Here is a 24,317-nt window from a genome sequence, read left to right on the forward strand (position 1 = left end):
CCCTCGGGCCGGGCTCTCTGTGCCCCCGTTGTCCCCTGTGAACGGGGGCCATGGCCCACCCGAGTGTCGTGACGGGCTTGTCAGACACAGCAGCGACGGCGGCCGGAGAAGCACCTCCGAGAGATGCATCACGCCTGATGTTTCTTTTTTTGCACGCCGTGCTGCCTGCTCCCCTGGGCGGGCTGGAAAGCCAGTTGCCAGAATGCAGGGCGCGTCCTTCTCCCCTCTCCTAGCAGCGCAGATCGTGACTGGTTCTCCTTTGGAGCGCCAGACGTGGTGCATGTTCTCATTAGAAAGGTTCCAAGCTCTCTGTGGGTTCCCTGATTTCTTTTCCTGCACTGCTGTCCGCTCCTGTTGTTGGAAAGTTTTGCTTGTCTTCTCTCCTTTGCATTGCGTCTTTACTTGTCCCTTGTGCTTGCTGTGCATTTATCACTATAGTGTCTTTTTTTTTCCTCTAGAAAAAGGTCTTGATGAAGAATCCCTGCTCCGGCCATTGTATATGGATGTCCAGGCAACTACTCCACTGGTTGGTGAAATTATGTGAACATACACTAGTGCCCTAGAATGAATCCTGTAGTTGTAACCAGATGGGGTACATGCATAATGGGTAGGGATAAGATGTCATAGATTCTGTGACTTCCAGAGATCTCCATGACACTGTCTGCCTGAGCCGCAGCTCTTGGGAGGGCGTTGTGGATGCAGAATCCTCCCACCTCAGCCAGACTTGGGCTCTCATCCCCCACCCCTCAAGCTTCAGTCATCCCCCATCAGCTCCTCACCCCTATTACTTTTAGTAAAAGTCACAGACAGGTCACGGACTGCTGTTAATTTTTTTGTTTTTTGCCAGTGATCTGTGACTTTTACTAAAAACAACCAAGATAAAATCTTAACCTTAATGATGGGGAATGCAGATTTCCATGAGCAAATCAGAGTGCTCATGAGTAATTCTGGGAAGAGCTGTATTCTTTTTAGTGCAGTACTCTTGCCAGAAGAATGATCACTTTGTAATGAAGCCCAATATCTGCTCTTCCTTGTTTGTTCTTGATGTGTCGTTCCTTCCCACACTGAATCCTTCTATTAGCTTCCTTTTCTTACCACATGAAACTCAAGCTTCGTGTTCTCATAGTGTACATAATCTCATGCCCAATTACATCTTGGCTTTCCCCAGCACCCACTCCTTCTCACTGCACTCTTCCCAAGGAAAGTTGAAAACACGGAGGGATTGAGAAGAGACTGCCTTATTTGTGCTTAAAAGAAAGTCCAGTGTTTACACAATTTAAGGCACTCACTATCTTTGTTGATGTGGTGATAAGCATCTCCATTCAGTGCTACACCAAAGTAACTTTAACGATGGTCTGCAACTAAAATTCTAACCTTGTACTTCAGTAACAGTTGAGGAGCAGGTCTTTCTCCAGAAGTCTCGTCTTCTTCACTCAGCATAATTTTATTATGGCCAGAATGTCTTTCATCAACACTTATATATTGTGAGGTTTAATAATTAGAAATCTCTTTATATTCCTGGGGGAAACATACAATAAATGTACCTTGAGGTGGTGGCTATTATCAAGTACTGTCTTGTCATGTCATTTGAATTACATGCATTCTGAAGTGATGAAAGGTCATCTTGGAGAAAATGTAAAACTTTTCCAGTGACCCTTAGGGGGTCTTGTGTTTCTTCTGCTTAGAAAGTCCTTGCTGTTCTGAGCAGGGCTTTGGAGCTATGCTCCGGCTCTGCTCCAGCTCCAGGCAAAAACTGGCAGCTCCACTGCTCCGGAGCTGCTCTGCCCTCCAGCTCCGGGCTCCACTCCAAAGCCCTGCTTCTGAGACAGATTTCTGGTATAGTTCAAGGTTTGACTTGTAAGATTGTGTTGGATGTTATTAGCAAACGTTTGCCAGTCACCGGATAGGTTAATATAGTGCATATGCAAAATGTTTGTGCATTTACAGTAGTTTGGAATAAGCTGACTGCTGTCCTGGGATAAAGCAGAGCAAATATATTGGAGGGGAAAGAAAGAGGGAGGAAAAACAAAATGATTTTTCTCTACCTTTTAAAAAAAAATAGTCTCTTGTCTTCTAGGACCCCAGAGTTTTGGACAGCATGCTCCCTTATCTAATGCACTCCTATGGAAACCCACATTCCAGGACTCACGCCTATGGCTGGGAGAGTGAGTCTGCTATGGAACGAGCCAGACAGGTGAGGCTTTTCAGCCCCATCACAGAACTTAAATACGTTTTCCTGTTCCTAAACTAGTTGCTTAAAAAATAAAAAATCCCCACCCCCATAATTCTGGTTTAGTTCCTAGGAGGCAAGATTTGGCAACTTGTTCTCTAGCAACTTAAGAGTTTACTATGTTATGTATAGTTTGGCAAATGCAAAACAAAACACATATTTTATATTAAAGCAATTTAAGTGGTGGAAGTAAATGACTTGGGGATCTGTCGCGGGGAGGCTTTCCAAAGCTCCTCAGGGGTTTGAAAGTCCATGGGACTTGTCATGCTAAGTCCCTGTGGCAGCTGTGAAAACTCCCCCTCGGGCATGTATCTGCCATTGCGCTAACTAGACGATCTTCACATTTTAATACAAGAAGCTAGGTGAATGGATTTTTGCTTTGGTGAGTTTTACATAAGTTAAAGTTTGGGTGTATTTTGGTTGCATATGGGATATATTGCATACTGAATACACTGAATATGTGTTGCATATTTTATTTTCCCATCCCTTCAGGAGGATTTATGTTCACAACAAGTAGTAGTGTTGAATGCGAATGACCTGTGCAAATCCTCCTCCACATTAAAAGAGAAAGTACATGTGTATAATGCCATTTTTAAACACAGTATCTATAATCCTGTTTAGGTTGGGCTAGTATTGGGGTAGAGGAGATGTTCTGGGAGATGCTACACATATTCTCTGTGTGTGATTAACTCAATTTTCATGTTTTAAAATAGCAAATAATATTTTTATTTTGTTTTAAACAGCAAGTTGCATCATTAATAGGAGCAGATCCTAGAGAGATTATTTTTACCAGTGGCGCTACAGAATCAAATAATTTAGCAATTAAGGTAAATGTCTGGTTTATACTACAACTGATATATACTAAATTACTTTGAAATCTGTAACGGTTTGGGGTTTAAGTCCTGTTGTTGAGCTGCCAGTGATCAAAGATTCTAGTGGAAGGCTTGGTATCTTTGTTTTGTTACATTCCTAGTTTGACCAACTTGTAACATGAAGGAATGGATTGCCATGCCACAGTATAGCTGGAGGGAGTGGTGGGCTAGCGCTGGTGTGGTGAGCAGGAGCAAGCTGGCTCTGACCCATGTTTTGGAGCAGGTGCAGTACTTTGCCTATTCCTTAAAATGAAGAAATGTTTGAACTGTATTGAAATCCCCCACAATTAACCTAGCTGTTCCAGCAAATTCCTTTGGGCCTGAAATTTTCCATTCTTGGTGTTGGAGCAAAGGTGACTTTTTTTTCCCTTCAAGCGTGAGGAAAATCAGTTTAACTGTTTTTGATATTTGCACGTGGGGATTAAAAATCCATTTGTCCCAGATGAAGTTTTGTGCTCATTTTACCAAAATTTTGATCATAAAGAGTGGCTGAAATCTTGATTATCAATCTTTTTCCAAAGTTTTTGATCTCACAGGTGATTATTTTCCTTGTTAATATTTAGAAGATTTTTCATTATATATTATATCCCGCCAAAGAAGGAGAAAATTATAAATCCTCACCTAATAAATACTTTCAGAATTCCAAAGCTATATATTTTTGGAAGCAATTGTAACTAACCAAATGGTCTATTTTAACGCAAGTAATATTTGTAGATTATAATTGTGAAAGGATAGTGATTGTCTCAGGAGGGACTGGGATGTTGGGTTATCTCCTCACTGCCTCTTAATATTGAATTTTGATTTGCATATAATTAAAGTTTACTGGAGTGTTGTGGCTAATTCTCTTCATAAGTAGAGCCCTACCAAATCTGTGGCCATGAAAAACGCATCATGGACCATGAAATCTGGTGTTTTGTGTGCTTTTACCCCATACTATTCAGATTTTTGGGGGGAGACCAGTGTTTCTCAAACTAGGGCTCCTGACCCAAAAGGGGGTTGCAAGGTTATTTAGGGAGTATTGCCACCCTTACTTCTGTGCTGCTTTCAGAGCTGGGCGGCCGGGGAGTGGTGGCTGTTGACCAAGGGCCAAGCTCTGAAGACCTTAGCACAGAAGTAAGAGTGGCAATATCATACCATGTCATCCTTACTTCTGCGCTGCTGCTGGCAGCAGCTCTGCCTTCAGGGCTGGGCTCCCGGCCACCCGCCACCACTGTCTGGCCACCCAGCTCTGAAGACATCGCCACCGCCAGCAGCAGTGCAGAAGTAAGGGTAGCAGTACCACAACCCTCTCCAATAACCTTTGACCCCCCCAACTCCTTTTATGGTCAGGACCTCTACAATTACAACACTGTGAAATTTCAGATTTAAATATCTGAAATAATGAAATTTGATTTTTAAAATCCCATGACTGTAAAATTGGCCAAAATGGACCGCATATTTGGTAGGGCTCTAGTCATAAGAGACTTTGTCCCATTAGCCTTTCAGACTGTGCCATGCTGAGTGATCCTGGGAGAAACTTCCTTTTGCTTGGCATTCTTCCCCTTTCAATTTATATAAATTGCTACTTTTAAGCAATTTCATGGCCATTTTATTTTTCATTTAATGTGAACACCAGGGTGTTGCAAGATTCTATAAATCCCGAAAGAAGCATATAATTACAACTCAGACAGAACACAAGTGTGTGCTGGACTCTTGCCGTTATCTGGAGGCTGAAGGCTTTCGTGTCACATACTTGCCTGTTAAAGAAAATGGGCTCATAGATTTAAAGGTAAGTTGCCTGTTAGCAAACATGTAAAAATTCTCCACATAGCACTATCACCTTAGAGGCCTCAGCATCAGTTTTGCTGAAGCATTGCTCTTACACAAAAAACAATTTGATGATCTGTTCCAAATTATTAAGAGACAAAAGAATAGAAGTCACACCCGCCAAGTTTTTAAGAGCAGTGTGCCACTTTGGAGAAAACTGTGTCTCTGCCATTCTAGTTTATTTCTTTAATTATGGATTCCTGGAGTAAGAGAATGAATGTCATTAAAAGACAGAGGGTTTAGTGATATTGTGGTGGAATAGTAGTCCCACAATAGATTTTCATTTTAGTTGGGAAGGAATCCTTCTATAAATCTTTGTTTTGATTTAAAGGATGAATTTGAGATTCTTATTGTAGTTTATGAACTGCTTGAAATTTTAGGGCATTTTGCAGGGGAAAAAAACGAACGTTTGAAGTTAGCTATACCTTTCAAAAAAGGACCATCTCATCAAAACATTTCCAGTGTCCAACACTTGTTTTGGATTTCTTTTAAACACATAGTAGAGCAGTCTGAAATTAAATGCATGTAGTTCTTTGCTTTGAGTAGTTGTGAAAATAGCAACATGTTTTATATGAATGGTTATTCAGTTATTAAAATAGTACTGTTTGGGTGTTGACATAAGAGTTCCATTGACACAATGTTACTGATAACATAAGCATAAAAGTTATGTTGATGCAATCACAGAGGGTTTAGGATGAAGCAGGGTACAACACTGAATGCTTACTGTGGTACTAGAGGAATTCAGAAGGTGCAGTTGTAACCCGTGCTAACACAATATGGCTCAGTTGCCCCCTACCTTTCTTCATGTATTGAAAGGGTGTGTGTGTGTGTGTGTGTGTGTGTGTGAGAGTGAGAGAGAGAGAGAGAGAGAGTGAGAGAGCAGTATTGGTTCCTTTTTTCTAACTGAGCATGAAGGAGTTTCTGCCTTTCACATACATCATTCTTTCCTCTCAAGGTTCTCTTCTGTGCTATGTTATTGCTCAAGTAACAGGGAAGCTGCCGGGAGTTTCAGAGAGAGAGAGCTCTTTGATGCTTGCTTTGGTCTTTTCCCTTTTGGTTTTGATTCCCTCTTTTGCTCAGGACTTGAGCAAAACTCAGGTAGTCTCCACTGGGTTTAGACAGATATGGTTCCCTCATCTTGGAAGTTATGTGACACCAAGGATTTTCTTGAACCTGTGTCCAAACTAATCTCTTATGCGGTATTAGAACTCCACTTGACTCCTGCTAGGAGTTGATGCATCTCTTCTTCTCCTCCCCCCGCCCCCCCTCCCTGCCCCCAGTCTTCTTTTTGGTAAAGTCTTGCTCCCTTGGCTTCTTCCTGAAGCTGACAGAGCATCTGGGAGTCTAGGCACCAATTGTTTTGTTTATTTCTTTTGAACAAAATACTCGGGTACAAAATTACAGGAATGACCAAGTATGTTGTGCGGGTGGAGGAGTGGTACTACAAATGAAAGGAAGCACAGATTCAAATATAGTAAAAATATTAAATGAATCAAACAGTAACATAGAATCTCTATAAAAAGAGTATAGCAGTAGGAATATACTCCTGACCAGGATGGTGACTGGCTGCAAAATGCTCGAGGAGATTAGAGGCCATAAAAATTGGAAAAAATAGAGTTATTTAGGAGTATGAGGAGCTTTATATGAGGAGAGATTAAAAAGATGGACTGTTCAGCTTAGAAAAGAGACAGATAAGTGGGGATATGATAGAGATCTAAACAATCATGAATGGTGTTGAGACAGTGAACAAGGAAGTGTTATTTACTCCTTCACATAACACCAGAACCAGGGATCACCTGATGAAATGAATAGGCAGCAGGTTTAAAACAAACAAAAGGAATTACTTCTTCACACAGTGCCCTGTCAGGCTGTGGAACTCATTGCCGGGGGATGTTGTGAAGACTAAAAGTACAACTGGGCTCAAAAAAGAATGAGACAAGTTCATGGAGAATAGGTCCGTCAGTGGCTGTTAGCCAGGATGTTCATGGATGCAACCCCATGCTCTGGGTGTTCCTAAACCTCTGAGTGCCAGAAACTGGGACTGGACGACGGGATGAATCACTCTATTAATTGCCCTGTTCTGTTCATTCCTTCTGACGCATCTGGCACCCGCCACTGTTGGAAGAAATGATACTGGGCTAGATGGACCATTGGTCTGACCCAGTAGGGCTGTTTCCTTTTGTAATGGTCTGTTGGCTTTTATGGCTGCTGCTACTTTAGAACGATGGTTCCCCTCTACAGCCTCATGTTATAGTACAGGCAATTAAAGCTTTTGTTTCGGTTCCCCTAGGCTTCCCCCTCTCCGCCTGAGTGATAAGCATCTATGCTGGGCTTTGTGATCCACCACCTCCCATTCAGTTGTACACGTTCCAATCATGCCGTTTCCCATCTTACGCAAAACCTAAGTAAATGGCATACAGTGGGGTGCAGTAGGCCTTGATGTATGAATTATTGGTGAGATTCTGTGGCCTGTGCAATGCAGAACATCAGACTAGATGTTATGAATGGTTTCTTCTGGCTTTAAAAATGTATTAATCTATGAATTCTTCCCTCCCAGCCTCAGGCTGCAATACTTGGGTTTCGGGCCACTGGATACCCATTATTACTTGGGGGGGTATTCTGCTACACAGGGCTGTCAACCTTACCTCTGGGCCAGATCCCCAGCTTTGAGTGATACCTTTCATGTTCTTTTGCACGTAATGCATAATTGTTAATCTTGCTGTCAGATAACTCTGCTGACCGTAATCTACCTTTTCCCCCCTTCTCTTCCTCCCTTGTGGAATAATTTTCTTGAATTCAGAGGACTTATAATTTGTTTAGACGTGTTACGTATGGTTGTTTTTTTGTTTGTTTTTTTTAAAATTAATAAAATACACTAGAAACAAGCTGGCATGAATGTAACTGTGACAAGCGTAGCAAAGATTTCATGGCTGTGACCTGGTCAGACATTGTTGTTCATGCGAATATTAAATTATATAGAAATTAAACAATCCTGCTGCTTTTATTTATATATAACTAGTATTACTGCCAATTGTGAAAATGGGTTGTTTTTTGACTGATAGATGTGTGTGTTGGTGATCGATGTTGTTCTGCCTGAGCCTTCTCTATCTCCTTTTAGAATGTCTGTCAGTGAATTGAATCAGGATTTATTCCAACACTTCCATAATTTTTATTTGTAGTGCCAGAGAACTACAGGAACTTAACGGAATGTAATTTGCTATCAAAACTGAAGCTAAGTGTTGGGTCTGTATGATGGGAAACGGAGTCACACATCCACCCAATTGAGGCTTAATCAGTTTTGCCTTTATTTTAATACACTTATTGTGTCTGGACATACATGGAATAGTTAAATGGGCCCAAGTTACACATTTTGGGGATCCAAAAAGTCCCTCCTTCTTCCAGGGTGGTCATCAGCTCCCTTGATCTCTTGGTCTGGTCCTTCAGTTTTGTTCATCAGTTTCTGATATGGCTTTTCTCCAGCCTTGGGTCCATTTTTACATGTATTCTAATACGTTTTCACATGCTCCATTACATAATTTTCCTCCAGTCTGCATTCAACGCATTCATTATCCATTGACTTGTACATAACCCATACATATTCATCTGCAAGCATTAATCACCTAATGTCTATAATTTTCTTGCTGAATTTGCAGTTTTGGGATTGTGTTGCCCTCGGTCCCAGAAAAAGGGAGTTTTTGGTTATCAGTTTGTACCTCTTACTTACTTCTTCCAACATGACACACTATTTATCTTGTCAACAGTATCATTTTACACAAATCAGCAAATTATATAAAAGAGAAATTTACAAAAAATACCCTCATGCCAGGCAAAGCCTTGGCCTGTGTATTGCCTTATCTTATACTTCCTCTATATCCATAATTACAATTTATTAAATATATAGCTAACAATGAATCTTATTTTATTATTAGCAATCTTCCATTTCAATGTTAGATCAGTATCTGTCTTGTCTTATAGTATATTATCCTCCCTCTTAATCTGTTAAAAGGGGAATTTTAGAAAGCACAAAGTTCAATGTCAGCATTTCTTATCTTCTGCAAACACATATTTGTCAGGGTTTTTATTTTACTCAAAGTCCAAAAACTTTGTACTTTTGGATAGCCAAATCTTATCAGTGTTTTTCCTGTTAAAATGTTTTAGGTACTCTGGTTTTTAGGCCTTGGGTTTTAACACTAAACAGTAGGCGGCTTTTGCTTGTACTTTTAGTTACGTCAGGCACTACATCTGTGTCTTTTCAACGTTTTCACCAGGAACTGGAGGATGCACTCCAACCAGACACAAGCTTGGTGTCCATAATGACTGTGAACAATGAAATCGGAGTAAAGCAGCCAATTAGGGACATTGGTAAGTAGGCACTGGCTTCCAGCAACCTAATATAAATGAGACTGACTTGAAAAATGGTATCTTCTGCTTTATTTATTTATATATATATATGTAATATAACTACACATGTGGTTCATTATGAAAAATGTTCGGAAGACCAAATAACCAAACTTGTCCAGTTTTAGCAATAAAATTGGCTAACAGTACGGGAAAAGAGTTACTACATTACTACATTCTGAGAAGCTGTTTCTCACAGCATGCCAAATGACCTTATATAGAAGGTATGCTCCCCAAAATATGCCCCACAAACTTGCTGTATTTATAGTTACTTGTTTACAAGTTAAAACCACTCTGCATGTCACCCAAGGCTAAAATTCACCAATCAATTAGTTTTTAGCTTCATTTTCTGGTACGACAGTGTATCCCTTATCTCTTGCTTTTGAACACAGTATTCCAAACCAGTTGGGCCATGAAGGAGCGCTCTGCTTAGTACCAGGGTAGAACACTCATGTATCTTGATTTTGATAGGATTTATATTCACTAATGCCACATGCTGTATTTAGCTTTGCAGGGTGTTGTGGGGGAGAGAGCTCTTGACATGAGTGAGTGTAATACAACTTAAAGTTAAGATTATATAATGTTGATCTGATGTGTAATACATATCAATAATTTGTGCAATATATATGAAATATGCCTTGGCTAATAGTTCTAAAAAGGCATATTAGTGTAATATCAGGTGTAATGAAACTGGGCCCTAAGGAAGCTACATTATTTTGAAGGACCAGAAGCAATCCATTGGCCTGTCTTGCCTGAGACTGTTTTGATGATGGTTTTGCTGTCTCAAACAATATGTTCTGAAATCGTTTAACAATGTAAACTAAAACTGCATCTGATATTTTTAACAGGGAGTTGTTACAGTCACATAGCCTTATAATGAGAGTGAGGTGCGCTGTTTTCTGCTCCTACCTGGCTTTTGCAATTTAAAGCAAAGCTTCGCTATTGGCAGCCAAAATTACTACTTGTTCGCAATAATCTGAAATACACACATTGTGTGTTGGAGAATCCTAGGGAACAGTCATGCAAAATGAGACCTAGAAATGAGTCAGCTGTGGATCAAATGAGAGTTCACTATGATCTGGCAGGAAAAAATGGTCACTGTTGATCACTCTGTCCGGGGGCCCATCATGTCATCGGGTGGTAATAGCTTCTCTCTCTGCAGATATGGTTCAGCTACAGTTGGAATATTGCTCACTTCTGGGCACCAGAAAGTTACTGTCCGTCTGGAGAAAGCTCAGAGAAGAGCAACCACAGTGAGGTGGGAACTGAGAGTATTGCTTCTGTTTTTTGAGGAACGATTAAAAGCTAAATTTGCACAAGTTGGCTAAGTGACAACACAGTGGGGAATGAATCATAAGCATACAGATACTTGATAAGTATGGACACTAAGGAAGGAGAGGAATTATATTCGCCTGATAAATGGAATAGTCTTAAAATAAAAGGGAATTAAGAAGTGGAAAATCTAGGTGGACTACCAGGAGAACTTCCAAAGGCAGATCTGCCAGGTTGTGAATAGACTTTCCCAAGGGAAGTGATAGAAGCCCCCATTGCTTAAGACAAAAGAGTAAACTCAGCCATGCACTGGCAGATACGCTGTAGTTCCATAGGGAACAGTCCTGCATTTGACAAGATGACATTTTTGCCTCTGACTTCTATGATAAGGAAGCAATTTGTAGCCTTTCTGTTGCTTCTAAATTTCAGCTAGTTCTAGCCTCGAGCCATGTACAACTAAGCTTGGGTAAGTATCAGCTGGAATAGCTGCAAAATAGTCCATAGACAACTGACTAAAAAATTAAAACAACCTAAGAGTACTCATTTCTTCTCCCTTTTCCCTGCAAAACTGCTCCTGCTCCCTGCAAGGTGACACTTTTCAGGTACGTTAATGCATTTAATGAGATAAGTAACTAACTGTCTTGTTTGTTGCTGTTGTGGTGGTCTTATCCCAGGTCAGATCTGCAGCTCTCGTAAGGTTTTCTTCCACACTGATGCTGCCCAGGCAGTTGGTAAAATCCCCATGGATGTCAATGATATGAAAATTGACCTAATGAGCATCAGTGGCCATAAAATCTATGGTCCAAAAGGTATTTATTGATTGGTTTTTTTAAGGGTTTGATGTTTACCCAAGCTTGTCTTGGGGTTGCTTTGTTTCAGCATGCGTTCTGTGAATTGTTCTGATAATTTATAAACTGTTCATACTCTTCTTGAATGAACAGAGTTTTTCAGTAATCATTTAACCAATCCTAGCATATTTGGATTATATATTCTAGTATTTTTTGTCTTTTTAAATGCAAAAGAGGCAAAATTTTCCAAAGGGCCCTGTGACTAGCATGAAGACTCTGACAGAGCATGTGTGCGCTAAGGCCTGTGTGTGTCTCTTTTCTGCCACAGACTTAATCCATGCTCTCTTCCTGCTGTTGAGAAGCAAACAGTTTCCATTAGTGCCCAGTTTCTCTTCAGAGTGCTCTCATAGCTGACGGTAGTGACTCACTCAACAGCTAGGCAGAATTAAAAGTGGGGTTTGGTGTTACACCTTTCCCATAGTCATCCTGTCAGTCCTTGAGCTTGGACAATCATATTTTCCTATTTATTAAAATGTTTCTCTTCCCCTCGCGCAAATGGGAGGAAACGGGAGGCTGTCTGAGTATACAGGGTAAACAGTGGAACCAACTAAATATAAAGTGTGCCCAAAATAAAACAAAGCAGAAGCAATTTTCTCCAGCCCTCCTGTTCTAGTCATCTTAGCATTACTTGGGCTGTAGAAAGTTAATTCCTTGGACAGACAGAAATGTCATGAAGGCCCATTCAGGCTATGCTGCCAATCCTGCAGTGGGTACCTGGATCGTGCATGCCCGCCATCAATTATGTGGACAGGCTGAAAGGCTCACGTAGCGTTAGCTGCTCATCTTCCAGTACCACATGGGGTAAAAGTCCAGACAGGGCTGTGTTGTGTTGACTGAGAGCTCTAGGATAACTGGAGCCCCCTGGAGACTCAAGATGCTTTGCTCCATCACTGTTGCCCTGGCAGGGGTCTGGTGCAGGTTCTACCTCTCCTCTTGTTTCATAGGAAATATTTTGTCCACCGCTTCCTCCACTAATACGTGCACTGTTTCTGAACACCTTACTAATTCTTCCCCACCCTGGTGGGACTGGATCCCAGCCGCCATGACATGAAAAAGCATAAGATTTGGGGGAGAAGGTCAGACACACAAACTTAAGGTTGCAGCCAGTGGCCCCACTTGAGTGGCTTAGAAGGAGACTTCAGATAGGTGTGAAGTATCTCTGATGTTGACAGTGTTGCTGTGAAGCCACAGTGTAACAGAGCCTATGTCAGCAATGCAAGAGAACCCAAGTTTGCCATTCCTTCCGCTGATTTAGAATCCTTAACTCACATCCCTGAAATAGGAAGGGAGTGTAGAAGGTGATCATCTCTGAGAACCGTTGGAGGTTTTTCTCCTTTGGCAATTGTCCATATGGATCCCCACTCTTGGGAGTGGAACAAGCTGTGTTGACCTTCCAGAAGGTGAAGCTGAGGAGCATTGGTGAAAAGTGAGAGCAATCTAGAAGGCAAATTTAAAGGAGTAAAGCTGTGTGTAAGTGCGTGTAGAGCTCTAAATACAGTTAGGAAGTTTTTCTTAATGTCCCAATCTAAACTGCTCTTGCTGCAATTTAAGCCTGTTGAGGATAGGACAAGAAGCAGAGGTTAAGGACAATTTTTCTCACTCGTAACAATCTTTTATGTACTTGAAAACTGTTACTGTGTCCCATCTGTCTTCTCTTCTCCAGACTAAACAACCCATAAGTCATATTTTCTAGACCTTTAATCATTTTTGTTGCTCTTCTCTGGACTTCCTCCAATTTGTCCACATCCTTCCTGAAATGTGGTGCCCAGAACTGAAACAATACTCCAGCTGAGACCTAATCAGCGCAGAATAGAGTAGAATTCCTTCTTGTGACTTGCTTACAAGACTCTTGCTAATACATCCCAGAATGAGGTTTGCTTTTTTTGCTACAGTGTTTCACTGTTGACTTATATTTAGTTAGTGGTCCGCTATGACCCCAAATCCCTTTCTGCAGTACTCCTTCCTTGGTAGCCATTTTCCATTTTGTATGGGTGCAACTGATTGTTCCTTCCTACATGGAGTACTTTGCATTTGTCCTTATTGCACTTGATCCTATTTACTTCAGACCATTTCTCCAGTTTGTCCAGATCATTTTAAATATTAATCGTATCCCTCAAAGCACTTGCAACCCCTCCCAGCTTGGTCTTGTCCGCAAACTTTATAGGTGTACTCTCTATGCTGTTATCTAAATCATCGATTAAGTTATCGAACAGAACTGAGCCCTGCGGGACCCCATTTGATATGCCCTTCCAGCTAGACCGGGAACCTCTGGAAACAGTTTTTCAACAAGTTATGCACCCACCTTATAGTAGCTCCATTTACGTTGTATTTACCTGGTTTGTTTATGAGAAGGTCATGCGAGACCATATCAAAAGCCTTAAAGTCAAAATATCCCACATCTACCGCTTCCCCTCCATCCACGAAGCTTGTTAACCTGTCAAAGAAAGCTATTAGGTTGCTTTAACACAATTTGTTCTTGACAAATCCATGATGATTGTTACTTATCACCTTATTATCTTCTAGGTGTTTGCAAATTGATTGCTTCATAATCTTGTTGGGTACAGAAATTAAGCTGACTGATCTGTAATTCCCTGGATTGTCCTTATTCCGCTTTTTATAGATGGGCACTTTATTTGCCCTTTTCTAGTCCTGTGAAATCTCTTAAGTCTTCCATGACTTTTTGAAGAGAATCGCTAGTGGCTCAGATCTCTCCTCAGTCAGCTCCTTGAGTATTCTAGGATGGATTTCATCAGCCCTAGTGACTTGAAGACATCTAACTTGTCAGACTTTTTTTAACTTGTTCTTTCCCTATTTTAGCCCCTGATCCTGCTTCTCTTTCACTGGCATTTGCTATGTTAGATGTCCAATTGCTACTAACCTTTTTGGAGAAAACTGAAACAAAAAAAGCATTTAGCACATCTGCTATTTCCCCCCTCATTGAGTTATGGACCTACCCTGTCCTTGGTCTGTCTCTTGCTCCTAATGCAGGGGTGGGCAAACTATGGCCCGTGGGCCGGATCCAGCCCGCAGGATTGCCCCCGTGGTGCCACAGGCCCCACGGTGCTGTTAGAAGTGGCTGGCACCACGTCCCTGAGGTCCGGGGGGGCAGAGGGCTCTGTGCGTTGCCCTTGTCTCCAGGCACCGCCCCCCACAGCTCCCATTGGCCAGGAACGGGAACTGTAGCCAATGGGAGCTTTGCGGGAGGTACCTGGAGGCATGGCAAGGGCAGTACACGGTGCCCTGTGGCGCCCCCACCCCACCCCAGGCTGCGCAGGGACATGGTGCTGGCCGCTTCTAGATGTGCAGGGAGCCTGCCTTGGCCCCGGTGCATGTAGTTGCCACCCCAGAGCCACTTTAGGTAAGCGGCGACAGGCTGGAGCCCGAACTCCTCCTGCACTAAGCCCCCTGCCTGCACCTCGCACCCCTCCTGCACTCCAACTCCGTCCCCTCCTGCAGTCCGCACCCCTTCTCTTGCCCTGAGCCCGTTCCTGTACCCCGCACCCCAACCCCCTGCCCTGGCCCTGTGTGAGACTAAAAGTTTATTCAATGAGGAAAGGGTAGATCGAGGTGCGAAAGCGTTTTTCAAACCGGTCAGATTAGATGAGCTGAGCTTCAAGGAGCTAATGAGCTGCCCCCCAGAGACAGAAGGTGAGAGACCCTCTGGTAAGATTCCTGGCCAGCAGAGTCAAGGGGAGTTCTGCCTCTGGGGATGAAAAGGATTGGATGACGGAGCTAAGGAAGTAAGAATATCCACACACAAAAAAATCTGCCTAGTAAGACCACTTTTGGGGAAGCAGCACAAGCAGACTGTGCCCACAACAGCATGGGCAACAAAGAACTTCTAGTTAACTACATACAAGCAGTAACATCCAAAAGTGGGGAAATGATTAGGGTAGCATTGAGGACGTTGTGCTCTGAGCACACTGAACCTTTTGTTGCCAAAGCAAACTGGGGAGAGGTTGAAGCCTCTCCCTCTGACGCTCAGAACCATGTGGGGGGTGGGGAGGGTGGAGTTGTCTGGGGGAGGAACAGCTTCAGTGCACACTGGTTTTGGGGAGATTCTGAGTTCATGCACCTGTGGGTGCTTCCCGCCCCTCCAACAGGGATCCAGATGAGCAGTTCTCGAAAGAGAAGGAGGTGGTCTCTTTCAGTGCTGCTGTCCTTTGTGGTATTTTCAAACATATATATGTCCTGAACATGCCGAGCTTCTTTGTATGTTTGTTTTTCAAGGGGTTGGTGCCATCTATATTCGCCGTCGGCCCCGGGTGAGGTTGGAACCCTTACAGAGTGGGGGAGGCCAGGAGAGAGGAATGCGATCTGGGACTGTGCCTACACCTTTAGCAGTTGGCCTTGGGGCAGCATGTGAAGTGTCTCAACAAGAGATGGAGGTATATAGAGAGCAATTCTGTCTCATGTTTCTATTATAATAGTGTGTGACATGTTCTTAGATTCTTTCTTGCTCATCATGCATGGGCTGCATTGAATCTTTGCATTGGCCCCTTTAGTGGGACCACATTTCCCTCCAAAGAAGTCCTTTTCCAGCATGTACACCTGCAATACTGGCAGGTTGGATTCTGATTCTCACTGTTGAGACTGGAGATTAAAGTGATTCTCCTGATTGTAGATTTGAGTGAGCCCTTTGAAGTCTTCCCTGCAGACGTTTCTGGGGGATTGGAAGGTGATCTTGAGACTATTTCTACTTTAGACTCGTTTGAATCTATTGGTTTTTTGCAACAATTCTGCAGACAGAAAAAACCCCATGAACCTGGAAGAACCATGTTTCCTTTTAAATGTTTATACAATATATATGTGAGCACAGCATCCCCAAAGGAGAGTGAATGTGCCCCATGCATGAAGTTATGTGCCTTATACCTTCACTGATGGTGAAAGGGGCTCTTTGTGCATAAACAATTCAGTATTTTATTACAGAGCAATACAAAGTAGACATAACTGCACCCTGTCATATGTGCCTAAATTCCATTACGTGTTATAGGCACTTAAGAGTCTAAGCCTCACTGTAAGTCAATGGGACTTGTGCTCCTAAGTCACTGGGGTGCTTTTGAAAATGTTACCTATTGTGTCCGCATTAAAATACGGCTCCACTCTCAAATATTCACCCCACTCTGTTCATCTCACCCCTTGGAAAAATCCTGGTTGCACTGAAGATCAACTAGTGGGGGGTGGTGGGTGTCTGTCAGCCAGTGTGGTGGTGGTAGGGGGTACAAGTCTCAAAACTGTTTAAACCAAGTTAGTGAAATATCAAGTGGGTATGTGTGTCTGCTCGGCCTATCTCAGTTCTTACAATGCATGTAATATCTGAGCTTATTACAAATCAAAGTGAACACAAGAAGACACGGTATGGGAACCAAGTTATATTGCCTGTGTAAGCCATGATAAGTGTAGCCATCTGTCCCGTTCTAGTGCCTAAACCATATAAAAAGGTTTGAATCTACTACAGCCTTTCAAGTAAGGATTGTGGTTCTTTAACTCAGGCAGGAAAGGCTTATGTTTTTAGGTCCCATGTTCAGTCCCTGCTATTGCTGAATCATGCCAAGTCATGTGAGTGCCAATGCACTTCTCATAATTGGGGTGTAAAAATCACTTAAAAAAAACCTCTGGATTGCATATAGGCCAAGTGGATTTGTATGGAAATCTGTCCATGGAGCCCAAGCCCATTCCAGCCAGGCAACTGTTAGTCATCTGGACTGAGTAGTCTACGGAAGCTCTGTTGGCGGCTACGCTCCTGCAGAATTTGTACGTTGTGCAGAGTTTCAGCTCTGATTGCTCTTCTTAATTCTGCAGAATGTATAATCACTGCACGCCCAGGGAGTGCTCCTAGGGCCATGGAGACCTACCGGGACCTGCAGTGAAACCTCTCAATATTCAAGCCTGCCAATGTACAGCACAAGCCACCCAAATGTGGGACAAATGACTGAAAGTGTGGAACGACTCCCTGCTCTTGCCTGTTGGGGAAACGCTCGCCCTTGTCCCTGGTGGGGGTTTTCCCCAATAAGCTAAGACTGCTCCTCCTGGCACAAAGTAAAGCTCTCCTCCACTAAATGAAATGAAATGTCTCCTGGGCTCTACCTTTGCTGACTCCGTTGCTGCTGCTGGTGCCCTTCTGGCATCCAGAACGCTCCTAGCTGCTGCTATTTTGGCTCACCCCATTCAGGGAGCAGAGAGAGGCCTCAGGAAGAGACCCAAGAGCAGCTTGAACTGGTATTTTTGCAAGAGCGGAGGAGGGCATGGAGCAGCCCTCAGTCCTCTGTTCTGCCTATGAAGAGCATGGCAGCTCAGGGTCTGCTCCATTCCTCCCTCTCCTAGGGGGACATATATAGACTCCACTCTGCTCCATCAAAAACAGTTAGCATCTGAACCACCTGGTCCCTCCCTCCAAGGTCCCTCTGCTCCTTTATGGGAGGGATTGGCTGTTGGCAGGTGAAGAGGGGCCGAACAAGTGCAGAGTTTGTGATTGAAGTAGAACAGCAGAAGCCATCTGCCCTGAATACAGAGGGAGCCACCCAAGGTGGAGTGCTTGAGAGGTCTGCCTGTGGTGCAGATAGGCTTTGCCAGAACCAGAGTTCTCCCCCCTCCTCCCAGTGTACATCTCTGGTTCAACATAACCAATAGGTGGCTCATGCTGTCCACATCTGGTGGTAGTATCTGCTTCTTCAGAGCTTATAAACCCTATGAGATTCATTGCCAGAGAACTTGAGAAAGTCAATAAAATTCTCCAAGGTCTGGAGGGAAAATCCATAGTATGTAACTGTCTATAATAGGGTTTTCTGTCACTGGTATCTAAATTCTCTAACTCTGTAATCAATCAGTCACATTTTCCAGAAATAATCAAAAGGCCCAGTCCTCAATGAGGACAACAAAGTAGACTAATTTTGGCATTTCTGTGCCAAGCCATTTTTAAGGTAGAAGTTCCAAAAAAACCCCTAGGAATACTTTTAAACACTTAAATAGTTTTCAAATTGTTTTACCTGACCAACAGCTTGTCAGATTACCTACATGCTGCTCAGAGGAAAGTCTCTTCTGTCAGAGGAACACGTAAGAATTGTTGGGTGGTTTTGATGTCATAACACAGCCCTGCCTAGAGCGCCGTCTTGCAGCAGGCTGCAGCATGATAGATGTGCCTGTCTGTTTCCCTTCTTCAGAGTCCCCAGAACTGCTGGGGACATTTTCTTGACTCACTAATACACTGCTTGCAGCGAGTTTAATATAAGCATAGTACAAAATAGCCCATAAAAAAGGGCCCCCAAATGTAGTCCATTTATCACGTCCATGCCTGTATTCTAAGTATCTCATATCCTCTAATCCGTCAACATAGCACGTACCATTCTCCAGCATCTTCTACCACACCCAGGCTCTTCTGTGGGCCTCTCCTGCCCTTCTACCAGGATAGTCGCCCCAGCCCTTCCAGGTGGAGTGCAACCCTGATCTTCCCAGGGCAATCTCCCAGAACCTCTCGTAGGGAGGTCATCCCTCACTCCTGCTGGCCCTCAGCTATCTCTGCCTCCAGTATGGAGACTTCACAGGTAAACCCCGACTCTTCCCCTGCCTTCAGCCCTCTGACTTGGGGAAGATCAGCAGACAAACTCCACTGCGGCACTTCAGCCTTCTCCCAGGAACCACCTACAGCCTCATAGCTATGGCAGCTCCCACCTGCCTGAATTGAATCTTGGTGTGCCCCAGGTGCCAGTGCATAAACCCAGTTAGGAGGCAGCTAATGAGTCAAGTGCACTGGCCTCTTCACTATTAAAGGGCCATTGTCATCCTGTCACAGTTAATTATGGTGAAGTTAAAGGGCAGAGGAAATCATCTTTGCATATATCCCACATGGTCAGTTTCCTGAAATTGCAAGGGATATGCCTTGCGGGACCTTGGTCCTTCCAGTCATATTGTAGTTTCTAGACAATCAGCAACTCTCTTTCTTACTGAAGCCGGCAGGCGTGTCTTCAGAAAGAGAACTGGGTGCACATAACTCAGTGTGGACAGCCTCCTAGCTGCTGTAGTGAGGCGGGCGTCTCCATTATGCATCTCCATTATGGGCATTTCTGGCAATAGCAAAACAGGAGCGCTCTGTCATAATGCAAACTACTCTATCACTTTAACCATTATCTAAAGCGTTCTATTATTGAAACTCAAACCTTTTGTGTTTATATGAAAGTTCACTTGATAGTTCTTATGCGTAACATTTTCTTAACTGATAATTTGGTTTGTTTAGGGCAGCAGGCTGAGCTGGCAAATACCCAACTACTAATTCAAAGAGTTGTTTTAAAAAGGGTACCAGAGATGAGGCTTTTAAAAAAATAAGTCTTTAATGTCTGTCTTGCCATAGTCCAACCAACTCCAAGTACTGATGTCCATGCCCAGGCTGGTAATTCTGTGTGGTTAGTAAAGGAAGGAGAGTTGAACCCTTCAGCCATTTATTAGACTGATCTCTCTCTCGATTTCTTTTGTTAGTATGACTATAAGCGAATTTCTGTATTGGCGGACCGACTCGTTTCAAAAATAATGACTGAAATTCCAGATGTGGTTTTGAATGGAGACCCAGAGCATCGCTATCCAGGTATTAGCAGAATCTCTTATTTCTCTGGTTACAGAATCCACCCTTCCTGAAAACTGTGCTTTTTCCTTTATTCTGTAAATAAAAGTTTTTAACCCTTCCGGTTGAGATGAAAATATTCTAGAAGGTCCCTTAATTTGAACCAATACAGTGCTGACTTCCTGAGATTGCAGGCAGCCTCATGCTGTATGTCTGAGAGCTATGAACTGCCCCACTCAACTCAATGATGTGGTGATGCTCAACCCTAATAACAGTACCTTTAAAAGTAAAGGTTGAAACTTTCACTGCTGCTCATTTTAACAGAGATGTGGTTAGTTGTCTGGATGCAGTGGTGGTAATATGGAAGGGGGTGACTGGTTGCTTTGTGAATGGTTAGTGAAGCCATGACCCTGTTCTGTGTCTCAAGTTCTTGGCTGGCTGGTTTTTGCTCACGTGCTCAGGGTCTAACTCATCGCCATATGTGGGGTCGGGAAGGAATTTGTCCCCGGTCAGACTGGCAGTGACTTGGGTTTTTTTCACCTTCCTTTGCAATGTGTGGGTGCGGGTCACTTGTCAGGATTTTCTGAGTATATATCACTTAATGCCTGCCTTTGGAGGGGCCTCGGGCCCTGGGGCACCTCGGTCCCTCCTGTTCTCTGCCTGTGGCACACAGTAGTCTAGTAGTCTATGGGTGGGCATACTTTGGTCTCATTTTTGTTGTTAGTTTAGTGTGGGGGTGGTGTTGGTGGCCTGTGAGATACAGGAGATCAGACTAGCTCTGGTGGTCCCTCTGGCTTTGCCAGGCATCTTGTTGCCCCTGATGCTTTTATGGAAGCATTCTGTTCTCTTGTAACAGCTTCCCTTGTGCAATTACACCCTGTCAGTATAAAAGACTAAGAGAGTTTGAAAATTTGGGGGCAAAAAAAAGTTTAAATGCCAAAGCTGAAGTCTGTGTTGGATTTAGTACCAGAATGAATAACCGGGGGCACAGACTTTATTTAGTTATTAATTCAGTAAAAACTCCTTGTTAATATAAACCCAGCAGCTGCTGCAGGAATGTCAGTGCACTTCAGGAATAACAGGGTGTAGTTCCAGTGAGCTGCAGAGTCCTTGGCCTGCTTCCCTTTGGTCTATAGCCAGGACTCGGGCCAAGTGACTGAAATAGGAATTAGGACCGTCACTATGCAGAAGCAAGGGACGAGAAATCCTGCAGGACTCCGCAGCTTTGATGGCTGGTCCTGCAGGCCCTCTGGCCTCTGCGTGCCCCACTTTGAACCTGAGTCTGCATGCAGGGAGCACAGTGGAACTTGGCTTAATGTGGTACAGCAGAATGGCACCCCCCTCTGATGTGGATAGGACTTTCCTGGGAGTTCAGCTGACGCTATTTTTTTTAAACTATGCAGGCTGCATCAATTTATCTTTTGCATATGTGGAAGGAGAGAGTCTGCTGATGGCTCTGAAAGATGTGGCTCTGTCTTCAGGAAGGTAAGTGTGGGAAAATTGGGGGCAGAAAAGGAAGCTTATGCTAAAGCACTCTTGAGAGGGAATGCTGTCTGCTGATGGAATCACACATGTGGGAGTAGGCACCTCTATGCCCTTCATTTGCTCTGTCAGTCTGAAATGCAGCTGTACTCTGAGGTGGGACTCTCTAAAAATGGCACCTTGGGTCACCACATCAGATCTGTTCAGTTTACAAGTAAAAGTGGATTTTTCTAACTGTCAGCCTTGCAGACTCAACCTGGAATCTGAGAGTCAAGCTGGACTCTTTTTTCATATGCATCACCTCTGGTCATGATGATTCTCCAGCAAAATGCTGTCCTCAGTTGCATCTGTGTAACCTCATGGCCTTCAGTAGAATTTCACAGGAATAATGGTGAGCATCATTTGAAGATTGTAGGGCTACATATGCAACCCAAAATTTAGCAATTTCTGTGTTTGATGCACAAGCAGTAAGAGAATCCAGTGCACTTTCTTAGAGCTCTGACTCTGCAGGGCTGACAGCAGTAAAATCTTTTTATCACTAACATCAGCAGATCTGACACTGAGACACATGCAGAGCAAGTCTGCAGAATACAAAGGTGCCATTTTTACTTAGCTTTTCAAAGTAATGGTCTGAGCTGCAAATTTATCAGCCAGAAATGTGTTGGTTCTCGTAAGCAGAGCAGTTTGAAAGGAAAAGACTTTCCGAATCCAGCTGAAACTAATTACAACCCTGTCAAGAGGCCCTGCAGTTAGAGCTGTCATCTTAGTTCACATCTTTCCATTTGTGCATGTTGCAAAACTACTTAGCAGGTGATCAGCGTGGGAACTTGTTCACATGAACCCCTGCTCTGCCCATTCTGGGTGTGTTGGCTATATCCAGGGGCTGCAGGTTAGCCACTGAGCTGCCTGTACAATGTCTAGCTGTGGCTAACTCTAGGACTCCTTCCCTTCCTTGAAGGACCACTAACTTCATGCGGATTTGGTTCTCTCTCCCCCCTCCCACCCAACCCCCCTTTTTTTCTTTAAAAAAAAAAAAAAGACGTGGAGTATTTTTCCTATATCAGAATCATTTTCAATGCTTAGATTTTGCTTTGTTAGTACTTAGAAATAGCTTCCTTTTCTGTGCCTCAGGTTTCCCCTCTGTAAAATATGGGTAATGATCCTTACCCACTTTTGATGTCCTTTGTGATGTAAGCTGCAGCAGTGCTGAGTAGCTAGGCCTTTACATTTGTCACTTCTCAGATTCATTTGGTATTTGAGGGGTCAAAAGGTGGTTTTCAAAGCCATGTTTGATCTTGGTTTATAGAAATGTGTCCCTTGGTGCATTGACATCCTCTGTCCTGTTCTGAAGAATTCTTCTGCTCTTTCTTTTCTACTCCCCCCCGTTCTCCTAAATCTTCATTTTACATTTGCCTCTTGCTGTGTCTCACTGCTGGCAACATCTGACCTAACACAAGGAGAGTAGGGTTATAGAATCATAGGAGTGGAAGGGACCTCAAGAGGTCGTCCAGTCCAGTCCCCTGCACTGAGGCAGGACTAAGTATTCTCGAGGCCATCCCTGACAGGGGTTTATCTAAGCTGACCTTGGAAACCTCCAATGATAGAAATACAGCAACCTCCTTAGGTAATTTTCTCCAGAGCTTAACTACCCTGACAGGAAGTTTTTCCTAATATCTAACCTAAAATCTCCCTTGCTGCAATTTAAGCTCATTAAGTCCTTTCCACAGTGGTTAAAGAGAACAATTTAACACCCTCTTGTTTATAATACCCTTCTATGTTCTTGAAGACTTATATCTCCTCTTCCCTCCCCCCCCTTCTCCAGACTAAACAAACCCAATTTTTTCAATCTTTCCTCATATGTCACATGTTCTAGACCTTTAATTATTTTCTGTTGCTCTGCTCTGGACTTTCTCCAGTTTGTCTACATCTTTCCTGGTCCCCAGAACTGGACGCAATACTCCAGTTGAGGCCTAATCAATGCTGAGCAGAGTGGAAGAATTAGTTCTCCTGTCTTGCTTACAGCACTCCTAGTAATACATCCCAGAATTATGTTTGCTTTCTTTGCAACAGTATTACATTGCTGACTCATTTGGTTTGTGATCCGCTATAACTCCAGATCCTTTTCTGTAGTACTCCTTCCTAGGCAGTCATTTCCTATTCTGTATTTGTCCAATTGATTATTCCTTCCCAAGTGGAGTACTTTGCATTTGTCCACTGATGTTCACTATATTAGTGATCCAATCACTGCTATATTTTTGAAAAACAAACAAAGGCATTTAACTTTGTCCATTGCTGCATTTTCTGCTGTTGTCTTACCCCCTCATTGAGTAACAGGCCTACCCTGTCCTTGATCTTCCTCTTGCTTCTCAGTTATTTGTAAAATGCTTTGTTACCCTTTCTATAAGCTAGTTTAATATAGTTTTCTGCCTTGGTCTTTCTAATTTTGTCCCTACATGCTTGTGTTGCTTTTTTAATATTTGTCCTTTGTAATTTAACCTACTTTCTGCTTGTTGTGTGACTCTTTCCTACTCATTGAGGTAGTTTGCTCTTGTGCCCTTATTAATGTCTCTTTAAAAAATTGCCAACTCTCCTGAATGTTTTCCCTTTGACTTGCTTCCCAGTAGATCTTACCTACCACTTCTCTGAGTTTGCTGGTCTACTTTCTTGAAGTTAATTGTCTTTTTATTCTGCTGTTTTCTCACCTACCATTCCTTAGAATCATGAACTCTGTCGTTTCCTGATGACTTTCACCCAAGCTGCCTTTCACCTTCAAATTCTCATCTAGTTCCTCCTCATTTGTCAGAATCAAATCAAGAATAGCCTCTCCCCTTTTCCCTTTCTCCACCTTCTGTAATAAA

At 43.1% G+C, this 24,317-nt stretch overlaps 1 protein-coding gene across 1 annotated transcript in view; it reads left to right on the top strand.

The window, feature by feature from the left end:
• The window catches only part of NFS1 (NFS1 cysteine desulfurase), a 29,345-nt gene that overhangs the window by 394 nt on the left and 4,634 nt on the right, over positions 1 to 24,317 (top strand). The window contains exons 2-10 of the mRNA XM_084645633.1: positions 459 to 526; positions 2,078 to 2,194; positions 2,974 to 3,057; positions 4,718 to 4,870; positions 9,177 to 9,270; positions 11,253 to 11,387; positions 15,657 to 15,814; positions 19,896 to 20,001; positions 21,381 to 21,462. Coding sequence (XP_084501759.1) covers positions 459 to 526; positions 2,078 to 2,194; positions 2,974 to 3,057; positions 4,718 to 4,870; positions 9,177 to 9,270; positions 11,253 to 11,387; positions 15,657 to 15,814; positions 19,896 to 20,001; positions 21,381 to 21,462 — 997 coding nt within the window. The remainder of the gene's footprint in view (positions 1 to 458; positions 527 to 2,077; positions 2,195 to 2,973; positions 3,058 to 4,717; positions 4,871 to 9,176; positions 9,271 to 11,252; positions 11,388 to 15,656; positions 15,815 to 19,895; positions 20,002 to 21,380; positions 21,463 to 24,317) is intronic.

The sequence above is a fragment of the Lepidochelys olivacea genome, assembly GCF_965140295.1.
Source record: "Lepidochelys olivacea isolate rLepOli2 genome assembly, chromosome: 13".
NCBI classification, from domain to species: Eukaryota; Metazoa; Chordata; order Testudines; family Cheloniidae; genus Lepidochelys; species Lepidochelys olivacea.